At 40.2% G+C, this 24,434-nt stretch overlaps 1 protein-coding gene across 1 annotated transcript in view; it reads right to left on the minus strand.

Annotated features, from left to right (window-relative positions):
* The window catches only part of fam222aa (family with sequence similarity 222 member Aa), a 110,675-nt gene that overhangs the window by 25,556 nt on the left and 60,685 nt on the right, over nt 1-24,434 (minus strand). The window contains exon 2 of the mRNA XM_088335908.1: nt 19,560-19,687. Within this exon, the coding sequence (XP_088192034.1) occupies nt 19,560-19,641 (82 nt within the window). The 5' untranslated portion in view covers nt 19,642-19,687. The remainder of the gene's footprint in view (nt 1-19,559; nt 19,688-24,434) is intronic.

Here is a 24,434-nt window from a genome sequence, read left to right on the forward strand (position 1 = left end):
GCCCCGACGACCCAGGTGGTTAAGGGATCCGTGAACAATCAATTCACATTCAATAGACATTGAAAACCGGCCAGCCTACTATGACTTTCAAAAACCAGGGTTCCCCAGTCTTGTATGCGTTTAATTCCCCTAACACACCTGACATCAGTGTTAAACTTGAAATTCTTAAGATCTAATACATCTGCTTCAAATTATTATCTCTTTGATTGTCATAACAAACATTTGTCATTTGTCAGTTAATGGAAACATCAAAATCAATCTTTAACGACTCAAGTCCCTGATTGCCTTTATCTGATGTTACCTAGAAAATCACTGTCTGCTTTCTGGTTAGTCTGGAGGATATAACAACAAAGCAATTACCATTATAAAAGACTTTTCTCACCTCGGCCACTATCTCTTTGACCCATTGGTCTCTTAAAACAAAGACTAACAGAACATCGCCACCGTAAACAAGCGCAAAAATTAATGGAAAATCTATATCTTGTGATTTATTTGGGAATTTTGTAAATATTTTTGACCATCTATCCTGACATTCTTTTATCTTACCTTTCTTTATTATGTGTTCATCCTGGAGTGTCACATCTAATCTCATTACAAATAATGTTCACTACCTTGTTATCAATGACAAAAAAGATAATTCAATTCAATTAATATGTCCTGTCTTCCAATAGACCTGATGCAAAATAATCAAGATTGTTACTGGTCTTCTCACAAAAATGCTCGGGAGATACTCATTCAAGAAAGGTGTTTTAAAGGACGGAAATATTTAAACGACAGGACTCTGGCTCTGCTTCTTGAGCACGACTATTCTGCAAGAATTCATAGTTGCCCTCTTTCAACTCATATTATGCAAATGATCAGGATTATTGCTAGACTCGTGTAGAGAATAAAGAAGATCTCACAATTTATATCAAGTGTGATAGAGGACTGACACTTTTCAACCACAGCTCTTTATCTCAGTTCCTCGAGGACCCTTATAATTTCTATTTTGGAATGATTTACCATCTTTAAAAATACCTGAAGCATATGGAAGGAAGAATCTAAACCATGGGACACTGACTTTGCTTCTTGATGACCACTATTCCTCTTATTTGGAAAATTCCTCATGTCACCAAAGCTGATGCAAATACTGAAAATTAACAACTCTTCTGAGGAGGCCCTTTTTATACCTGGCTTTACTCATGTCCTCTTCCAAAACAAGTGAACCTAAAAAAGAGCTTGATTCTTCAAATCAGGTGTGCCGGCTTTGGCTTTTGGCTTACAACATAAATACTGCAAATTACACCTAAAGTGATACTACAAAAAATATCCTATGGAAATATCACAAAAATACTACAGTAACACTGTACTACAAAAATACTACAGATATACAACAAACATTGTTACATGGAAATACTAAAAAATACAATAATAATACAAAAACACAAAAACATAAAACTTCAGCAATGCTACAAAAATACTATCATCATAAAACTACTGCAAGAATACAAAATACTGCGAAAATACTACAAATATACAAGAAAAATGTAATTTCGAAATACAACAAAAGTACTAGAGAAATACTAAAAAAACATTACTATGGAAACACAACAAATATATTACTTCAAAAATACCACAAAAATAGTACTAAAATAAAACTACAGTAACGCTACAAAAAAAAACTACAGAACTTCAATAAAAATTTGACCTCAGAAATACTATTAAAAATTAAAAAAAATCCTACAGTGATACTTCAAAACTAAATAACACATGAAGTGCTCAAAACAGGGATCCAATATACTATTTTGCTCTAATTGTGGCCGTTTCAAAACCAATTTGATGAAACTAATCTATCCAAAAAGAAGTATAACAGGTTACATGCGGCCCCTGGCTCCAAATAGCTACCCACCCCTGGAGTATAACATACAATGAATTCTAGTATGGATGCAATATCAAGTAATAGGGGGCCCCAAATCTAATTTAAGGGCCCCATGATGGCTTGGGACGGTCCTGGGTTAACCCCACCCATTAATAAAGGAGCTGTATACAATTTGGAGTTTTTTTACTCGCTGCCACAATCTCCTGGCTTGTCTTAGTACTTGCATTTCCTAGACGAATATTCATCTTTATTGGGGGTTAGATTTGCATTTATACTCTACTTAAAGCGGGCCTTTTCTTACTTTTCTTACAATTTTCATGCTCATATAACAAACAGAAAAAAAACATGGGGGCAAGCATGATCTCTCTCTTTAGGACTTCTCCAACCCCCATTCTGCACGGAACAGCTTTGCTAAACGTAAGGTAATAGCAGAGAGGCACAGTGGAAAATAAAGCATAATGGCTCTTTAAACTCAGTTGGTCATTTATAAAACATACTAAATAGAGAACATATTTAACGTTCAACTCTTAATGAAACCTCAAATGACTTGTTTCCAATTTTAAAGTCAGCTCTGATAGGTTAGATAGCATAGCTCGGACACTTCCATATATTGCATTGTCTTGTCATATGTGCTAATGTTGGCTTTTATTTTGTAGTAACAAGTTGCACTAATTTGAAAAGATTTACTTACCACCTATGCCACTCTGTTGTGAACTTTTTCTATATAGTTTTCTGCTCTGGTTAACTACTTATTGAATATGTTTAGTTTTTGCTTTTTTTTTGTAATTTTTTTTTTTACCTTTGAATCTTAATAATAAGTAATGATCACAAAATGTATCTACTTAGTTGTGGTATCCAAGGAGATGTTACTAAATCCTGACTTTAATAACACTACCATAAAATAAAATGTAAGATTTAATATGCACAAGTTTTGGGAACTTATTTGCATTAATTTTGCTCATGAGCCTGAAAGCATAACAGAAAAGTTAATGAATGAGAAAAACGTTATCTACTAAAAAGTGCTCTGTTTAATAATTAGATCTGGCGTTAGATGCCGTTAGCCCTGCGGCCAGCCTGGGCTCCCCTCATGGTGCACATTGCGTGGTCTCAAAAAAACAGAGGCCTTATCAGCAAATACCCCGAGTCAGCACCCGCAGCAGGGCGGTTATGCGTTGCGACTGGCGCACCAGCCGATATTGTCATGTACGATTAGGCCCGTGCTCACAAGCCTGTGAACTCATTCCTGTGGCGTCCGAGTCAAGCCCGCCCACTTATTTCTATCTGCTGCTCCTAAGCTCTGGTGCTATGCTTTCCCATTTATTATCTATTTATTATTTCCAAATTCTTAAACATGCAAAATGTGAGGAAATAGTAAATGTACTGAAGGAGTTCTGCCCTGTGCAAAACTACTGAGGCATCTGTACGTCGGGTAGAGTTAAACTGACGCACTTAGAGCGTGGCTAAATTGTTCCCCCCTTTCGGGGTCAAATACCTGTCTGACCAAAAAACGTTCCTACCTTAATACAAATGAATGTGCGCTCCCCAGTGAGATAAATAAGAATAACATTCAATGAAAGAAATACATTTTGGCTCCTACAACATGTTTTTTGCAGAAAATCTATATACATTTAATTGATATGTTCCAATTATTTTCTGAGATGCGTTTTGAAGACAGCATGCCTTGTTTTTGTCATTCCGAGCTGTAACAAATTTGGAAGAAAATTCAGAACCCTGGTAAGCCAGTGGGCATCATGTTTTATGTGTTAATAAAAAGACAATAGGCGGACAAGGTTCTGGCAAGAAACGCAAAGCCGGCCAGAAATAAAACCAGGGAACACGGCAAAACTGGCGATAATGCCAGGCTAGCCAACAAAAAAACACAGATGGAGCAACCAGGCCAACTTGGAACCAACAATGAAAAGTGACAACAGTTCCGGTGATAAACAAGATTCCAGTTGCATACCTGTCAACCTCCACGGCTCCATGCCCTTACAAAATGTTGTATTTTCCCTTACAAAATACAAAATAAACTTACACCATATTTTTTTTCAAACATATTTATTTATGTAGTTTAACATCTTATATTCTACATATGTTTCGTTATATCATATATATTGTTAATCAACATTTTGGTGTGAGATACTGAGTTGCTCGACATGAATGAGGCTTATTATAAAAAAAGTTCAAAAATTAAGTAGCTTGGACATTCACTGAAGAAGGAAAAAATACATGCAAATATAATTAAGTAGAAGAATACATATTCTTATTCAAATTATTAATTCATTTTCTGCATTAAATTATTGTCGGTAAAATAGTGAATGTACATGGATGGTGTGGTGAGAGAGGTGAATGCAAGAGTATTTGGCAGAGGTGTAGAGATGATGGATAACAGTGGAACGGTGTGTCAGGTAAGTCAGTTGTTGTTTGCAGATGACACAGCACTTGTGGCTGATTCTGAGGAAACATTGAGAAGGTTGGTAATGGAGTTTGGAACAGTGTGTGATAGGCGCAAGTTATGTGTGAATGTTGGGTAGAGTAAGGTGATGAAGTGTTCATGTGATGGAGTGGGTATGGCGTTAGAAATAAGGTTGCATGGACAGGTGCTGGAAGAAGTTAAAAGCTTTAGGTACTTGGGTTGTGATGTGGCTGCAGTTGGTGAAATGGAATGTGAGGTATTGCACAGAGTGAATCAAGGAAGCAAATTTTTGTGTGTGTGTTTTTTTTTTTGCTACTTTTTCCCTTTTTATTTTTGTATGTGTTGTCTTGCTGTGGGTCACCCCTCTCGAGGGATATGACCAGATAGATAAATATACTGAATAAAGGGATAACCACAAACCTGTCTTTTTTCGTTTTCTCCTTTTATACTTCCTTTTTTTTTCTTAACTTCTTAATACAACAATAATGATCTGTAGTATAATGCATCAAAGCAAGTGAGCCGTTTGAGAGCCGGCTCTCTTTATTGAGTTGAGCCGAAAAAGCCGGTTCTCTAAAAAGAGACGAACTTCCTTTCACTACATAACTACCACAATAAATCCGAGGCGGCAGATACATGCGCACAGTAGCATCAAACCGCTCGCTCCGTTTGCAACGGTAAAAAAACGATACCGAGATAGAGGCTACCGCGGCGAACTCGTTTGACTTGATTGATTTGCCTTTTCGTCATAGTCGGTGTATACCGGATGGTACCCACAATTGACAAATATGCGTTTTTCCGTAAAGATTTTTTTGTACGTCGTACACGTCTCAAAATGCATAATAAACGTACTTTGTACGGCAAAAACGTACAGGTTGACAGGTATGCAGTTGGGAATAAACCAAAGGACAGGGCAAAACCAGTGCTAACGCCAGGCAAGCCGGCCAAACAAATCTCGGTAGGAAGCCAACGAGCGCCAACCAGGAGCAAACAAAACAGGAAATCCTTCGACACTAACGGAGAGCTAGCTGGACAAAGTACCGACAATTATACCAATCCCGACACCCACTGCGAAAGAAATACAAACAAAGAGCCACATCCACCTTACTTAAAAAGAGGCGAACGCAAACAAGGAATGCACGCTGTAACTGAGGTAGGTAAGCTTATCCCAGCTTTTGGAGGTCAAAGCACGCAACTCCGACAAAACAGTCACAAAGCCCCCAGCGACACGGTAAGCAACGTTCCAATTACTCCAAGCAGAAAGGAGCAGGATGCTGGTTTCAGTGCTGGCCTCACATGTTGTGTTAATGGGTTTCACCATTTTAAAGGTTTTGTTGTCCTTCAATAACATCACAACTCTACAGTTTCTCGAGTCCCCGGCACATGGAATATTACTAAACAGATTTGCATTATTGTGGGGAGGAACACTACACATTCTGTGTATACAACCTCTCTAAACCTCTGAGAAACTGTAAAGAACCCATTTTAAAAAAACGGACAGCAACAGATCAAACTGATCAAGCAAAGTCGATGCTAGCAATAGGTTAATTTGTCACCTCTGTGCATGACAGTGTGGATGGTGGTGAACAAAGGGACACAAAGACAAACTGAAAGGCCACTTACCAAGAAAGACTGAGGAGATATCAAACATTATACGTACATGCTGACTATGAACACTATGTTTGTTCACTGCTCAAAACAGACACCGCACAAAAAAACTGAAAACTCGTGCCAACACTACCTCATACAATATAATGGTACTCATGTCTATGTTCTTGCACATGTCGGCTGCACTACGTTTACTGCTCACCTTGCACAATGTCTGACCATTTCTTTTTTCTGCACTATGATGCCTATGTTTGCACCAATGCATATGCTGACTATTTTTTTGCACTATGATGACTTTGCACCAAATGCAATATTGCACAACCCTTACGATACCAACGGTATTACGATAACACTGTATGTAACATCCCACATGCCGACATTTCTTGTGTAAATACCATGTAAATTATAACTATAGCCTTATCCCCCTTGTTTTATAACCTTATCTTCTCTGTTCCTTTATCTTCTTGGCTCATACCTCACTGTGAATGTGTAAAACTGGAGTGTCATGCCCAATTTCGTTGTCACAACATGTTAACCCATTTCGTAACAATGACAATAGAGGTATATTCTATTCTATTCTATTCTATTCTATTCTATTATGACGACAGGAAGACTCTTTTATCTGTCTTTCCTTTAGGAAAAGCGACTCGCATCCTGACACTATTCTCTCAAAGGGCTCCATGTAGTGTACTGCCAAGAGCAGTTTGTAGTAAAGGGTCGTTTGCGACTGAAACGGCTCTATGAGACATCTCATTGAAGTGACTGACGAGAGCCGACTCGTATCATCCACAAAAAACACGCACGCACACCAGTCTGGACTAAAAGGCCTGAGAGATAATCATTTTTAGTGCATTCAAAAATTAAAAAGGAAGCAGAGCTGAGGGTATAGAAGCAGGGGGAGGAGGATGAGGATAAAAGAGGGGAGGCTGGGGGCGATTGGGCCGGCCTGTCAAAACCCAAACGTGTTGCTGCGCAGGCCTGCAGGTAAATGGAAAAAGAAAAGGCGCCCGAGGGCTGCCTGAGGCAAACCCGGGCCCTTCTGTTTTATCATTTAAGAGACAAGTCGTTCACTGATTCCCAATTAATATTTAACACTGCACAGACAACAAGGCACTCCACTGCAGTACACATGCCAGGAGGAGGAGGAGAAGGTTTTTGACCTTTAACAGACACTTTACAGCTTCTATTTTCTACCTCGGGGAAGAAGAGAAGCTCTGCATTTTGATGAAGACTATAAATACAATTGTATATTTTTTAGGGATCTCATATTTAGGGTCGGTACACCTTTTTCATTGCCAAATTCAAGCACTTTTTAAGGACTTTACAAGCCAATTTTTGAATTTCTCCAGTACCATTAAAATATATAATGCGGTGTGAATCATGTATTTTGCAGAGCAACAAATATAGCTGCAATTTACATTAGTGAATCTTAATCTTGTGTGCGAATTTATCAAGATATGTGATTTTTAGATCATGAGTAATATGCAAATATATTTGGTTTTGAGACAAATTTCTCCCCATAAAGTTGTAAGGTAAAATAGACAGTGATATGCAGCTTACAATTTCAGTTGCAGGAAGTTCTTCCCATTACAATTTCACACTGGGAAACACTTTATTGTTTTATTGCATAGTCCATCATACATATCTATAATTGATACATAATCCTTGCACTAATACACATTTCATCATTTTATAGTGCTGTGTTTAGGTATAGCATGACCCTGTCCTATTGGGCACAATCCATAGGGTGCGATAGCGTTTCATATGACAATACCGTACAGACCAATGCCAGCTACAGTTAGTCCGGGGGGAGAAAAAAATTACACGGCAAAGCAAATGCAACCAGAAGGCAGTGTCGCCATCCTTTTAAAGCAGATTTGTTGAGAAAATGGCAACAATTTCAATCATTTAAAAGAACTTCACACAAAATTCAAGCATTTTCAGTTTTTAAACTGCCCATCCCAGCTATCTCCGGGCAGTGGGCAGGGGACACCCTGAACTGGTTGCCAGCCAGTCGCAGGGCACACAGGGACAGACGATTCGTACCTAGGGACAATTGGACCGGCCAATTAACCTGACATGCATGTTTTATGAAATGTGGGAAGAAACCGGAGTGCCCGGAGGAAACCCACGCAAGCACGGGAGAACATGCAAACTCCACACAGGAGGTTTGACCTCACGACCTCAGAACTGTGCCGCACACGCGCTAACCACTGCACCGCCGTGCTGCCCCACTGTGAAAACAATACAATTTATTAAAGCTTTAACAGTGAAAAATAATTCTACTAAAGAACAAAAGTTAAAAGTGTCAAACCACCAAAAAAGCATCAATGGAACTAAGATACGAGTAATGAATAACAATATTAACATGATGAGTAAAGTACCTTCCATTACGCAATATTTCTAAAAACAAGTGCAAACACATCTATTATTCTGCACCGCTTATCCTCAGTGGGGTCGTGGGAGTGCCGGATCCCAGCTAGTCAGTGGGCAGGGGACCCCCTGCACTGGTTACACCCTCATCTATACCTAGGGAAAATTTGGAGTCACCAATAAACCTGCCATGCAAATTTAAAAAGAAACCGGAGTGCCCTGAGGAAACCCGCACAGGCACGGGAGAACATGCAATGGCTGGAGGCTGGGATTGAACACTGGACCTCCACACTGTGGTGCTATCACGCTGTCCAGAGTAAACACAATTTGATCCAATGAAAAAGTTTTAATTTATGAATAATCTTACGACCCACTAACAATGTTATTTTAGTGATGGTTAAAAAGGGAAGACAGTATTGATCCCCAGACAATAGTTTCAATCCGATCCAAGTTCTTGCTCATTATCGATAATATGGATATTTGGATCGATCTGCCTACCCTTATCTCATATTAGGAAGGCTATATCAATATTTCATTATTTTTGTCAATAGTCTGGAAAAGCAGGACGTAATCCTAATACTGTCCTATTTATGGGAACAGTGTTTTATCGCAAACTCTCCAATAAGCCAAAAACAGCCACATGTAAACAAGAAATTTTAAATGTGAGATATTATTGTAAAATTGTGAGGCGGAACATTCTTGTTTTTTAATGTCAAACAAAAGGAAACAGAAGCACATAAAGATTCAAAATTGTCTTCCTGTCTTGATCACACAGCCACATCTAGCCACATAATGGCTCTTCTTACAGCAGGACTTCTTGCAACAAGATATCGATCAATATTTACCATCTGTGTGCTTCAATCAGGGCCGGGAGGTTAAATGCACGAGTTATTTACTGAAGTGGAAATAAGGACGAGCAGCTTGAACAACAAAACAGACCTGCTGCTGTCTGGCTTTAATTAAAATATACTTACAGCAGAAAGCCTGTATCCTATTTATAAGCTCCCTTTATTTCCAGTTTGTATATTAAACTGTGTCTAATTGGACCTTGGACATCACTGATCGGCTTGAGTATATTGTAGTTGTAAGTATAGCAGTTGTAAAAGTACCCTGTCCAGAATCAACTATCTTACTATGATAAATTAAGGAGATTGATGCTTAAAAAATACTATTCAATTAATGGAATTGGAATTACCAGTGGAAGACTGAACTATTTACGAGTTAAAGAAGAAAGTCTGTTTCAAGAGCATGACTCAGTTCGACTTAACACATCCCAGTCCCCCTCCTGCACGTTTAAAAACATAGGCAGACGCTTCACATGGATCTACTTAGAACGTTATTTAGATTTCGGTTTTTCATTAGTTAACGTACTGCATGTATAAATTGGTTTTTTTTTTTATTCGTTTCTAGCTTTTACAACAGATTTGTAATTTTGTATCAAGGTTTTTTAGAGTCCTCTCCTGTTCTCCAAGTTCAAATGTATTCTCTATTTATGTTCAGTATTCACTAAACTATTAAATTATAAAATATATAAGTATATGGGTTGTTTAAAACAGAATTTATTTTGATAACTCTGAAAGGTAGGCTGAAAACGACACAAGCAGTAATTCGGTCTTTCAGAGTGATTCAGAGTCAAACTACAATGAATAAACCAAACTAAAACAAACAAATACCATTTGAAATATATTCTCAACAATTGGATTACATTTTAACGCGGTAAATTATATGATATGACCACCTCTTTGAAAGGCATCAATCCAGTGTGTTTGGGCGATCCGATCTTTGCCAATTACAACCTGCTGTACGTGCTAACATAAATGAGCCCTCAGTGCCTCATTTCCTGTGTGAAACCCAAAAAAAAAACTGGGGACTCTTTGTCCGATTTGTTCCCCAGCACCACGCCACTGCTCCCTGGCAGGCAAAAACAAGTGGGTGTTGATGCCTGCCTGCACCTGCAGGGATGTCCAAATGCCAGCTTGCTTCGGAACCAGAAAGCTCTTTTTCTATCAAGTTCCCACTGTGGCCATGCCGACAGCAGAGCCCATCTTTCTAGGGCTCACCTCCCATGGAAGTGAGATTGCCTTACCCCCTGCGCTTGCGGCAGAAGGCAAGAGGGCAGAGCGAAGGCAAAGCTCAGCGGGTCGGTACTAGCCGGAAATGGTCCTCTGTGTGCCAGTCCGGAAAGGCAAAAGGCTACATAAAGAATAGGAGAAGGCCACAGCTTGCCTTTTTATCTCTCACCGAACCGCGTAGACCTCTCTCAAATGCTACGAAAAGCGCTGAGATTTCCCACAATGAGTATGAATAAGTAGACATCCAGAAAGGAGGTCATCCGTGGACGGCTGTCAATCACCTTTCACTATGAAGAATAACTTCCTGATCTGCTGCAATAATCAGAATTCCAATGAGGACACGCTGTCAAATTCCAAAAGGGTCATAGAAAGAGGACAGTTCAGTGAGAGAAAAAAGGTCAAGTACATGCAGAATTCCTGCCCGCCCCCTCAAACCACCTAACCCCCACACCCTACTTTTTTTCTACTACGGCGTGTTAAGAATCAAGTGGTGACTATAGCTTAAAAGGCTGCTGTGCATAGACTAGTAGAGACTAAAATAATGCTAATACTGTATGTTTGTTTCTGCCATAGTGGCTACAATACCTACATTTTAACACATTTCACTGTTTGAAAAGCATAATAGTTAATGGGAGCAATTTTAACAAATCAAACAGTGAGACAACCTTTATGGAAGAATAAACAATGGGTCACAACAGGTCAGTGTTCCCATTATTTCTTCCCACTTACATAAATGTAAAGCAAGCATCTACCGTGCCTGGCTTCCCTGCAGAGGAACAGGGTCTATTAGCACGATCCCCAGGTGAACCTCCCTGCTGTGTCCTGAGGCCATGTGATTGTCTCTGTCCATCAATCTGGAGGAGGTCTGGAACCCGGCTTGACATGGCATGAACCGTGGATATCAGGCCTTCTGGGAACGTCTCATCTACACCTTACTGATTGGCATGCCAGGCCTCGCGGCAGGTGTCGCGAGAGGTTACTGCTGCCTGCCTGCTCGTCTACCCTCTTCTTTGTGTGAGTGAGAAGAAATAGAGGGGCCCATTAGGAAAAGGGAAACTGGACTTTAGTAGCAGTTTATTATATGGAATGGACTAGGGTTAAAGAGTTCCTACCCATTTGAGTGTACCACACACACACACACACACACACACACACACACACACACACACACACACACACACACACACACACACACACACAGTTGACATCACTGTTATCCAAATTAGGGTTAGATAACAGGCTGGACTTATAATATTTTGTACATATAAGACCTGTTTCTTATCCGACCCATGCATCTCAGCACCACAGTTTTGAACTATACCCCATCCTACACAAGCAATGTTACCTGAAATACCATATGAGTCGTATTTCACCATCAAAGTAAAAAATAAATAAAAATAAATCAATTGTCCTGTTTAAATGGCATATAATGGAAAATGACTTGGTTTATAGCAGCTCACGTAATGATGTTGATGAATTATTTTAAAAAAGGTTATCCCAGAAAAAAATATGCTACTTTCCAACAATGAAGAAGAATACAATTCTTTTTAGCAACGAAGATTCCAGTTTTTGGCATAGAAGGTGCTTGTGTTCAAGATTAAAGAATAAAAATCTAGTTTTCTGTATAGAAAAATATGCTTATTTTTAGTATAAAAGATTAAGATGTTAGTTTCAAAGAAAATGACGCATGTTTTCGATGTTCTCAATGTTTTGGACGAAGAAAGATATCCTAGATTTTAAATATGTTTGATCTCAAGGTGATGTTTTTAGGTAGGTGATGATTCTTGTTTGTTGTTGTTCTTGTTTGTTGTTGAAAATTGTTTTAACGGAAAAAGATGACACTTTTATAATTAAAAGTAGATGAACAGGACAATTTTTGATTTAAAAGAAAATACAGCTTGTTTTCAAGGCTGAAGATTCTTTAGATCAGTGGCCGGAAACATTACCTGTACCACAGACCGGTTTAATGTTTGACTCTATTCTTGCGACACTGCCCGATAATAACATTAGAAATAATAACAATAATAATAATACCAAGCCCAAATACAATGTGTAATCAGTAGGAACACTAAGGATCTAGAATGACATGGGAAAATATATTTTATTTTATTTTTTCTCATGGTACCATGATGTACAACATTGTTTTGGCTGGACTATTTCCAATATTGATCCATCACAACGTTGTACAACACGGCGCCGTGAGCAAAAATAGTATGATGAAAACAAATGCCTTTTCCAATGTAATCTACAATCGTAGTGGCCTATTGGTCAGGATTCAGTGATCATGTTAACTGCTCCCTTTGAGTCCTGTTGAATCCAAAGTTGAGCAAATAAGGTCAGCGATGTTAATCGAGTGATTAATAATTGCTTTTATACAGTAATATACTACCGTGAAACTTTTGTATAACTTGCACCCAAATTCTTGAGTTTTTTTCTGAGTGAAAAAAGTGGGTAAACATGATATAATAAAAAAAACAAGGCAAATCATTTTTCTTTCTGTGTGGCCCGGGTACCAAACGCCCCACGGCCCGATACCGGTTCGCAGCACATCGATTGCTGACAAGTGTTCCAGATGATATGTGTTCTTAGGACAGACTAAGATAATTCCATTTTCAGTGAAAAGAAAAAGATGCTAGTTCTTGTCATGGAAGGTCATGCTAAGATCCTAAATTCCAATCTTAAACATATCTCATGTTAATATGAGAGAAAATAACACGAGTGTTTGGAGTGGTCAAAGTCCAGCAGAGCATGTAATGCAAATAATGTTGTTTATTTTATTATGTACCCATCTTGTATAGATGATATTCTTGCTTCTGGAAAGGAAGCAACAACAAACTCCAAACAAAAAAGCAAATGGAAAACAATGTGTTTCTTTTAGGAAACCGCCAGATCGCCACCCAACTGTCATTTAAGATTGTGTAGCAGGTCTTTTTTTCTGGACTTGACATGTGGCAGAGTAATTGCTGTCTGGGGCGAAGAAGGGGGCAGGTGGTTGTTGAGGGGGAGCTTCCTCCCGCGCACCAAGCTCTCTTCTCGAACTTTCAGAGCCGTGATGAAGGAGAAGTAAAGGAAGGGAGGGCCGCCCCTGGTGGATGTTGTCCGGGGTCACTTGCTTCTATTCAACCTTCTCCCCCCACCCGTGTGGCCTCTCTCGTTTTCTACCCTGCTCTCTTTTCCCCCTCGTCTGGGCTGCCTCCCTTTGGGGCACAACATGATGAGAGGCTCTGGCTCGGCGGCCGTCTCTGCCTTTCATGTCTCCATCTAGGGCAGCCGTGGTGAGTGGCGGAGGCGAGGACGAGGGCTACAAATGTCACCCATAAGGAGGATTTAATTAAAAATGACAGCGGCTGGCGCAGGAGAGTGCAGCCACATATGCGCAGAATTTGGACGCGGTGGAAGCAAGTGGCTGTGATTTATAATTCAAGTAATGCTCCGCGCTGCCTTTAATTCAATGGCCAAAGGAAGAAAAAATATCAAAAGGCCGCCCCTCTGAAGCTAATCCAATATGATATTTTTAAGGGCAGGCGGTCAATGGCTTTCAGTAAAGCCGGCTTCTCGTGGCTCTCTCGCCATCTCCCCAACTGAGGCCGCCGCTTGCTGTCCCCGCCCAAGCCCCCCCCAGGCCCCCATCCCCTTTTCGAACGCCGGGCTGTGATAATGGAAACATCCGACTCTCCGCCTCCCGTTTCCCCCGCTAAGCTCTGCGCGCTCGGGGGAAATTGATTGTCTGGCGAGCAGATCTGAACGCTCCCAGCTGATGGCAGAGCCAGTTAAGTCCTTTTTTATTGAGGGTATGAGGGATTTTTAATGGGAGCTGCATCAATGAACTGTGCAGTCGCTTGGCATCTGCATGCAGGGTCCTTTTTTAAAAAGCTTCCTCGCCCTCCCACTCACCCACAGACAGGCTTTATTCAAAGGACAGTACAAGCAAATGACACATTTCATCTCTGCTTCATTGCCAGGTAATCTACCTCCTGTATCTTCATTCACTGTGTCTCAGCGGGAGTGTCTCCTATTGAGAGGCTGGGTCACCTTACTGACACCTGCTGGCACTTAAATAAGAAGAAAAAAATAAAGGAGCACCTGCTCCCATTGGCTCCTGTGGTGATCCAAACCATTTGGAAAGACTTTTAAAAAACCATCATTCTGTACCTCAATTCCGTTTGCGACACTTGAGACTACTTGGATTTCTGACTTAAAACCAGGCATTTTCTTTTAGGATATATATCAGGTAAGTTCATTGTGTGACATCTGCATATATTAAATCACTCAATTTCTGTACCGCTCATCATCAATCGAGGAATTCTTAAACAGATTGTTTTTAATAAGGCCCGAACGTGTAGTGTTTAATTATGAACATTTGTTGCAAAATATTCCACGCGCCATTGGACTTGAGAATTTTAGTCTCAAGGTTTACCCATCTGCTTTTATCCTGTGGAGCTCTGATGTAATTGAAGAAACGCAACCCAATAAAAATAGCAAATTCCATTAACATAACATGTGAGGCGACCTCCGGAACAGACAGTAATTGTTTTGAACAGTGATTGCATACCGGTCATTTCTGCTTGGACATTGGTGATTGTCGCTTTTTGTTTGTGTTTTTTGCCACGTGTGTCGTGGTTGGGCTTGTCCATCTTGCTCCCGGTAAGCGTCTGGACTGCCAAGGGCTTTCCTGTTTTGTTTGTTTGTCTCATGAGTCTTTTTTAGCCAGTTAGATCATTTTTTGGCTGCTCGCCCATTGTTGTGGAATTACTGCATCTACCTGCAACTAGATTTTCTCCACAAAAACTAGCAAAACTTCACTTAAAACGCTTGTAACCTTTTCGACGAATTAACACGTGAAATAATATGGTGACTGGCTTGCTAGGGTGCCAGTGTTCCTCTGATCACAACTCAGTTTGACAAAGAAGAGACATCTGTCTTCAAAATGCATCCCGGAAAATAATTATAATAATAATTTTAATAATTTTCATGCCAAACCCATGAACTATTTCCTTACATTTTGCACATTCTAGAATTTGGGAATAACTTTAATTATGAGCGAGAAAAAAAAAAAGAAAAATCTTATTAAAAATAATGGAACTATCCTCTAAAAATATAACAAAACTTTACTTGAAAATATTGTCTTGCCTTATTTTTCCCACAATTCTGTGTGATAGGTTGAGGCGTTAATTGTTCGATATATTTTTTCTCAGACTGATAAAATGTTTTCCTTATCTACTGAAATTAGTCAGAGTGAAGCAAATAACACATTTGAGTTTTCACTTTTATTGAAAAGTATAGGAATTTAACTTTAAAATGCTACCATAGTCAAAACTTTATGATGAACTATTTGGAAAATATGGCCATTTAAAATACGGCCTTCCATCCACCTTTTTCTAATCAAAAACCTGAGAAATGTGGCAAAACGAATAGATTACAAAAAACAACGTCCAATTAAGCAGAAATCTTTAGGGCAGATTTGTATTTATCTGTCGGAATTATTGTCTGTTTTGAAGTAATTATTTTACACGGTTGGATTTTATGAATTGTCCTTAATGTAACGAAGTCTTTGATACCAACATTAAAAAAAGTTGGGTACGGCCAGCGGCCTTATTGGTTTCAGACTGATTATAATGTTTCTCTGATGAGTATATTTCAAAAATGGTATCATATATTGAATCCCAAGAGATTAAGCTTTACAATTAAATGTGGCATAACATATTCCAGTGACTGATGACATTGTACAGACTTGTATTTGTTTATCAAAAGTCTGACGGCCCACCAACGGGCAGTCGGAACGTTAAGCGCTTAAGGTACTGTATATTAATAAAATTATTTCGGTGTCTTTCTTTGTCAATATCTCATGTTTCAATATGGGCACATGCGGCTTAGTCAGTTGCGGCTTATGTACGTACAAAATATTTTTTGAAGATCTACTGGGCAGCAGTAACTCAGGAGGTAAAGCACTCGCCTTGGGATTAAGAGGTCGCATGTTCGATTCTCAGCTCTTCCGTGTTATATATTGAAGTGTCCTTGGGCAAGACAATGAATCCCTAATATCCCTGATAAGCAGTTGGTTTCAGCTATCGGTGTGGGAGTGTGTGTGAATGGGCAAGTTTGAAGCAAATTGTAAAGCACCTTAGTGACTTGAAAAGCGTTACTAATTGCAGACCATTTACATTTACTGGGCGCGGCTTATAATCAGGGGCGCCTTATAGTCCGAATTTTATAATAGGTTTAACATGTTTGTGTTTAATTTTCTGATGCTCTGTTATGAGGTATTAAAAAAAACCTCATACTGTACTTTAGCAGGGCTTGGAACGGGTTAGCGCATTCACATAAAAAAAAAAATGCATCTCTAATTAACAAAGTATTCAGGTTACAATACTACTTCCAGAACGGATAAAATTCCCGAGTAGAGGTACCACTGAACTTAATAATCAATTAAAGATAAAAAACAAAGAAAACATTTTCTATTTCTCGTTTCTGATTATAGAATGTAAAAAAAGGGTCAAAACTTTTGTGAGTAGGAATACCTCCAGCCAGACCAGGTACTGACCAAATGCAGACACTATGGACCTGTCTGTGATCATCAACTGCATACATGAATACTTATAAATTCCATTTGACTTACATGTGCAAACATAAATGTAACATAAATGTGGATTTGTTGAGCTAAATTCAAAACCCTTGAAGTGAAACCAACTATTCCAACTTTTATTTGAAGTACATAAAATCACTTTACAATTTGTTAGTTTTTACTGTGCAATTTGATGCTTTCCTCGCAAAACAAAATGACCTAAACTGCCGTTATGGGAGACAATGTGTGTCTGTATCATAGATGACCATGATTAACACTGAAATTTAAAGCTTTGACTTCCATTAAGATCCAATCAATACTCCAGATGTCCAATTTCTGCAATTGCAAACCGGCTGCAACTAGTAAAGCATGTCTGCATCAACTCATCTTTGTCCCCTTTCGCACAATTTTGCAAGTGGACATAGTGCGGGGCAGGGGGAGCCGATGCTGCAGCTGTCATGCTTTACAGGCGGCCCCGACCAGACACTGTAAATGTTTACAGACCCCTCAGGGTCATGCAGGGCCATGAGACACGTTAAAGCAGTGTTGACACCATCGCACAACCGCCACGGCTAAACAAGCCCCGCTCACAATAACGGGCCTAACAACACCACAATTTGGCTAGTAAAGCGCGCTTTAGCTCGTCCAACTTTTTGGAATTTCTCAGGGCTGACACAATCAACAAATACACCATAGTCTATCTTACGGTCACTTATTTACAGTCAGTGTTAGCGGTCCGTTTCCATTGTCTGCCTTGATTGATTAACTGAGAGTACAGGTGCACAACATATTTTGGTCAAAAACAATAGAATAAATAATAATGATACCATATTGGACCCATTTCTTACAACTACTGTTTAACACATGTTTTGGGACTAGATAGCACATTTCTGTGTGTTTCTATACTTAGGGTCGGAGTCAGGGTGAAAACAACCTTACATTTTAAACCAGCTATCCTTTTTTAATCTAAATTTTACAAGTGAGCAAATATGACCCGATCGGACATGATTCATGACACACATTCAGCAAGATAATATTTCTCACAAGATTGAGTCCAGGAGACAAAGATAAGATTCGGCGAGGGAGGGGGTGGGGCTTAGGGGGGAACACCCATATACATTTTCTTTCAGTGTTCAATATCTTTTTAGTGGATCAACAACATCCGCTGAATCCAGGCGGAGGACCGCCATAAATGTGAGAGGACAATGTACTGAATGAAGTTTTTTCTTCATCATGTAAAAGCCCTCCACACTAGCGCAGCAGAGCCATTAACAATATAAAGGAATCTTCTCACCTGGGCCACCACCTCTCTGACCTGTTGCCCTCTGGTGGGTGCTACAGGTCCCTTTAAAAATGACTAACAGGCTCAGAGATAGTTTCTTCCTCAGGGCCATCACCACCCTAAACCAGCGCGCAAAAACCGTGAGAAATATACAGTATATCTTGCGACTTCTTAGGGAACTTTTGTGTCTGCTAAATATTATTTGACTACTTTTCAGGGGTCAAGACACTTTATGACTGATAGAGCCATGAAAACAAAATATTTAAATTTGTATGGAAGGAAAGCCACACCATATAATTTAGGACAAAATAATAAACAACGCCGAATCCACTCTCCAGAAGAAATAATTATTCAGTGCATTTTATTTCACTATGACGTTTGATGATTTGATCAAATGTATGAAATTTATGGAAGCCTGTTTCCCCATATCAAAAAATATACTACTTCAAATTTGTCTACCTCCCTCACTTACTTAAGATAGTTGAGGCTCAGTTTGACTCTCATTTTTTCATACAGTAAATAATGGTTTAAAAAAATGTGTGAGTTCTTTTGTAAAATGTCACAAAATACTGCAAACGAGAAGGATATGGATGTATGTAGGGAGTGCGCGCAATGTGTGCAGTGATCTGCCCACCCCTACCTCGCACTCAATCAATTTATTATGGGTGCTTGGCTGGCGTTTTCAGGTGTTTATTTTTTTCTCTGGGTTTCCATTATAAAGTGTCTCAACAGTGAAGTTAAATTGTTAAATGAGCTTCCAGAATTACATAGAGAAATACAGCCAAGACGGGGTATTTTGGTGTAAAGCTCTAATCAGCATATTCTGGACCGGACCTCGCTATAATGTAATGCTGGGGTCAGGAACCTTCTTGACCCAAAGAACCATAAAAGCAAAAAATTACAGAACGCTACAGAAAACTGGATAATGGTGAAATTTTATCTTCAAGCCATATGTACTCATGAAAAGAGCCATAAATAGTTTGCGAGCCATAAGCTCCTGAAACCTGATGTAATGTTTCGGTTTTACATATACTGGAATTGGAACATCATACAGGATGATACAGTGACCCTTAATTTATCTCCAAGCCAAATGTATCTGGCTCACGAGCCATATGTTCCCGACCCTGCTCTGAGCCCTATGTTTTAAATATTTTTGACCATATCCTGACAGTTTTTTACCTTATTTTTTACTTTAAAGTCTTTATTACGTGTTTACCTTAGAGAGCCCAGAAGAACCTCTTTGTGTACAGTATTTTACTATGTTAATATCAATGACAATAAACAATTTCAATTCAATCACATATAAAACCATAAAATCGCCTACTCCTAAATGAGGTATATTGGGAGATTCTATAAACATTCAAACCCCATCCTCGTACCCCAAAACTTACATTTACGTGGCTCCAGACTCTTGCTGGCGCACCCTGGGTGCTGTGGTGGAGGGTTCTGTCTCCTCTGCAGACAGGCCAGCATGGTGAGAGGGGCACGGTTCAACAGCCGGGGGACTTCTGGGGCCGACCTGAAATGCAAAAATACAAAGTGGAGCAAAATTAGCAGCGGGATTTTTAGGTCAAACGTCAGGTCTGCTATCCCAGCGGGGTGCTAATAAGTGGCTAAATAAGTGGCTAGATGAGGCACAAGAGACACAAGAGGGTAGATCGCCTACATTTAGAGAGCTGTGCGCTGCATGTGTTGACTGATAAACATGCACCTGCAAGAACACCAAACCTATGAATGAACGATACATGAACTTTGCAAAAGCCTTTCGCCACCCAAGTGATTACATGATTTCGGTCACCATCACGTTCCCTTGGGCGTGCACGAAACTTCCCTCTCTGGCCAGATGATGATGATGGGACTACATCATCTTTTTTGAAAGGAAAAAGCTCCCTCGAAGCTGTTTCGCCCATTTGTCTATGCCTTGCGAAGTCTCACCGCACTGCTTCAGTACGCTTACCGCTGCATGGGGCCACCTGCCCACACTCACTCATTTAACAGAAAAGGGACATGGGGACTGCTTCAATGTGTGGACAAAGAGCTAAACAAAGCCACTCCTGCCATCTAACTATGATTTATCATACTGAAATCCTTCCTAGAAAGTTAATATTTATTGATGACCAGTGTCAAAGCCTTTATAAGTTTTTAAAAATAAAACAAAAAAAGGAATTTTTAAGGTTTTGGCATTCAGGGACAATGCCTCTAAAAACGTATTTATAGATAATGGCACGAAATGACTTATTTAAGCCCAAGCAGTTAGTTACATGCTAGATGCAACCCAATAACTACGCATGAATACAAACTAACTAATTCAACGACCTACTTTACCAAATCGTTTGTGAAAGGAAGACATTAACTTTTGCAACCCTCATCTCCTGGCTTGTTTCATCAATGCTACCTCAATCAACACGTTCATGATGCGCAGGCAAGTATGTGCATTTCTCAGGCGCACCCTGTCATTCAATTTGAATGGCATTTCAATGGCAAAAACAATGTGGAGCAAAATTAGCAGCCTACTTTGAGGCCAGACGTCAGGTCCTGTATTCAAGCAGGTAGACATCCATGATTAAATAAAATCTAATCAATAATGTGGCGTAGTTTGAATGTGTAATCACAAGACACTGCATTTTTTTCAAAGATTTATAATTCCATCCACAGTTCAGATTTTAAGGGTGCTGGACAATCAGAGGGAAGTTTAAACAGCACTAGCCAATACAGGCGAGGCAAAAATTGCATGCAGTGTGTGCGCGACTGTGATGGGCTGGTGTATGCTATCAGTCATACAGCAGGAGTGGGCGGGCGCACAACTGGCCCCCAACACTAACGATGGCGCTATACAACAGCTAAAAGCCTTAGCGGCAGGTTACAGTGAGAATAAAATCAATTAAATGGGACTCAGGAAAGAGTCCAAAGAAATGGTGATTTCCAGCGGGTTGGATTGTTATTGCGTCTGGGAATCAACTGAGGCTAAGCCGGGAGAGAAAGCAATAGCAAGGCTGCAAGTCCAGCCCATTGCTACGGCTAGGCTAAAAACTCTCTTAAGCCACCCCTGTGCAGGCTTTATCTCACAACTGCCAGATCAGTTACTCATGAAACGGATAACCTGGAACTAGACCTTATGGGAAACCGATATACTAGATACGGTTTTATTTTAATCATCATCATCAATTGCTTTCTTATACTGAAAGTAGAACACCTGCAATTTCGTTGAACTTTTGTATTATAACCATAAAGACATCAAGTTCTTATGTGTTTACAGTTGTATACTCTTAGTCAGTAATGACATAAATTTGCATGCCACTTTGATGAAGTTCTCACTAAAAAGAAAACTGGCACAAAGAATGCATTTTCTTTTAAAGTCGAAAGTCTCATTGAAATCGTTATACAGGTCTCAAAAATCACAAATAAGCTGAGCAGCCCTAAAAGGGGGATGCTAAAAAGTGACTAAATGAGGCTCTGTTTAGCACTTAGGGACAAATTTGGGGGAGGTCGCCTCGATTTAGAGGGTTTCATGTGCATGTGTTGACTGATAAACACGCACCTGCGCTCGGCCGACCCTAGCTCGGCGAGCGCCGTTGCTTCGCGCAGCTAGTCAAGCATATCTCCCGCCTAAGAAACGCCGCTCACAACAAACACACAAGTAGCAGCACTTTAACACATTCCTCTCAGTGCAGTGTGCACGTGGTGATTGATGGCGTTATCTGTGGACAGGCGAGGGTACAAATAAGAAAAACAGCAGTCTGACTTTCTAAGCTTAGCATGCAGCAGCCCTGGGGGGGCTGTCACGGAGGGCCTTGGGGGACCGACTGGTGTCTGCATGTGGAGACCCGCATTCTGTACTGTATGGTTGTGTGTGCTTATGAGCAAACGTGATGGGGAAGGTGGAGGAGACTGCCAGCCGTTCATCATGGGTGTTGGCGGCGCTAATCAATCTCCCTGCAGGCCATAAATCTGGGGTTCTGCTCTTTCTTTTCCCCTTCAAATAACGACACTCAGGAGAAGTTAGAAAGAGGCTTTGTCTTTTCACAGAAGAATACATATTCAGATTCAGATTCAGATTTACTTTATTGTCATTCGTGTACACGTGTATACAGAACGAAATGTCGATACATTGAGCAGGTAACATGTTTATTTTGCCCTTTTCTATTCAAATCGCTCGTATTGAAACTGTTATGCACTCTACCATAAAGCTTATTTCAGCATAATAAGCTTTATGGTAGAGTGCATAACAGTTCTCAAAAGTGATTCATATACGGTGTGCATTACCGTTCGATTACATTCACAACAAATACAAAGACAGAATGGTTTAAATTGTATACATTCCCAACAAATGCAAGTCGAAGTGGTTTTGGTTATATGTTCGCCATTACATTCCCTAAAAGTGATATAAAAATGAGATAAAACGAGGTAAAAGTGGTTGTAGTAGCGAGGGGATGCAAATCTCGGCAGGGATGCATTTCTCGGCATAACACCGGGCTGTAGAAATCATAACCGCTCAAGACACAGTCCCGTGAAGATCAAGATTTCAAGCTATGGCACCGAAGAAGCCAATATGTTATCATTGTAATAATTTTTCATTTTTATTTTATTATCTCGTTATGAAATGAAAAGAAATGTCAAGAAATAAAAATGGATTAAGACGAGGTCACTACGGTGACGGGGATCCATGTTCACCCCTTGACGCCTCGAGCACAACTTAAGTGTGCTCGGCAAATCGCGCTGTATATACGCGGAGAAAGGCGTTTGACCGTCACACGCGTTACACACGCTAATTCACGTGATAACACCGCGGTACAGGCGCAGAACAAACGTGCTATGACCATGCTCCACCCACGATTACCCGCTAAAATTTCGCGTCCTACCCGCGTGTAACCACGCCCTGGCCGCGGCCGTAGCACGTCGTTCCGTGTCTGTACCGCGCAATTACCTCGTGTGTACCACGTGTGCCGCCCGCGGTTACACGTGGTCTAAAGTTTTGAGCAGCGCAAAACTTTTTCGCGCGGCCGACCGCGTGTGAATTTCCGACCGCGTGTAAAGCACTGCTGTATCTCGTCTGTATGGCGATCTCAAAGCGCCCAACAGCGTCTGCTTCACAGGCAGAAATTTCTGGCCGTGATTCAGCCTCGATACAGACGCAAACGGCTGAGTGACCGGGCCCTAAGCACCAAATGTCTTTAACCTAAGGGCTAAAAATGAAACGTATGGATTTTCTTAATTATGCAATTTAAATATCTTTTTGCAAGAAAAAGAAAGACTTAGCAAAAACATCAAGGTGAAACTTAGCAAATAAGACGCGCTCGCTTATGCAGTCAATGCCCCAGATAAACTGTCCCCTCACCAAAAAGTTCAACGTGGAGGATCATTCATCATTAACAGTCACAAACCATCCAGTTGCATTATACACAAAACGAGGACAGTTAAAGTAAAACCACCAAGGTCGGCAAAGTGTTCTTTTACGATAAGATTAATATTCCTAAACTCAGCAGGAAAATCTTTGGTTTCCCCAGAACAGGCACGTTTATGTAAGAACACCGGCAAAGTCCACTCGCAAGTGTGCACGCGGGCGCAGACTGTAAAAAAAATGGCGTCCTTCACATTAACTCCGCCAGGGTCTCGTGTCCAAAACGCCAGGTCATAAATCACCATTTTGCCAACCTCCTTTCATATTAAAAGAAAGAACGGGAGCAAATATTTCATCTAGGCTGTCGGCGGCTGAGGCAGTTGTATTATTGAAAAATGATTTCTTTTGCACCTCTCTGAAGCCCGTGTACCGTTATTTATTTTGCCGGCAGATCAGACAAGCGACATGAAGCTGGGTGCTTTTGGCTTGAATTTGAAAGATGATCATTTTACCCCTGACCCCCCAAAGAAGTATTTATCTTATTATATTAACCTGAATTGTAAATACAAGGTGTTGTTTACAAATCAAGTAATGAAAGACCCATGATTTTTATGTATGCATTTCCTCCAAATTCAAAATATCAACGTTTTAAAGAAATATTGATTTGTTTCAAATCAGCTGTCATGATTACCAATTTGGATCACCAGTGCCCGCTCATTTGGCGCCAGTCGCTGTGGTCGCCAGTCTGATTGGCTCCCTGTCCCTTTCTAAGCCCAATCCTGTCACTCTTCTTTGGTCAGTCCGTCTGCGAACCTATGTTGAAACAAGGCAAGCCTTTTTGACCCTGACTCCCACCTGTCCCGTTTTTGCACACGTTTTTCCACCTGTCAGTTCCTGATCTCCTCGTCTGTCCTTGGCTACGACCTGT

Source organism: Urocampus carinirostris, chromosome 5 (assembly GCF_059441175.1).
Source record: "Urocampus carinirostris isolate Australia breed hairy pipefish chromosome 5, RoL_Ucar_1.0, whole genome shotgun sequence".
In the NCBI taxonomy this organism is placed as follows: domain Eukaryota; kingdom Metazoa; phylum Chordata; class Actinopteri; order Syngnathiformes; family Syngnathidae; genus Urocampus; species Urocampus carinirostris.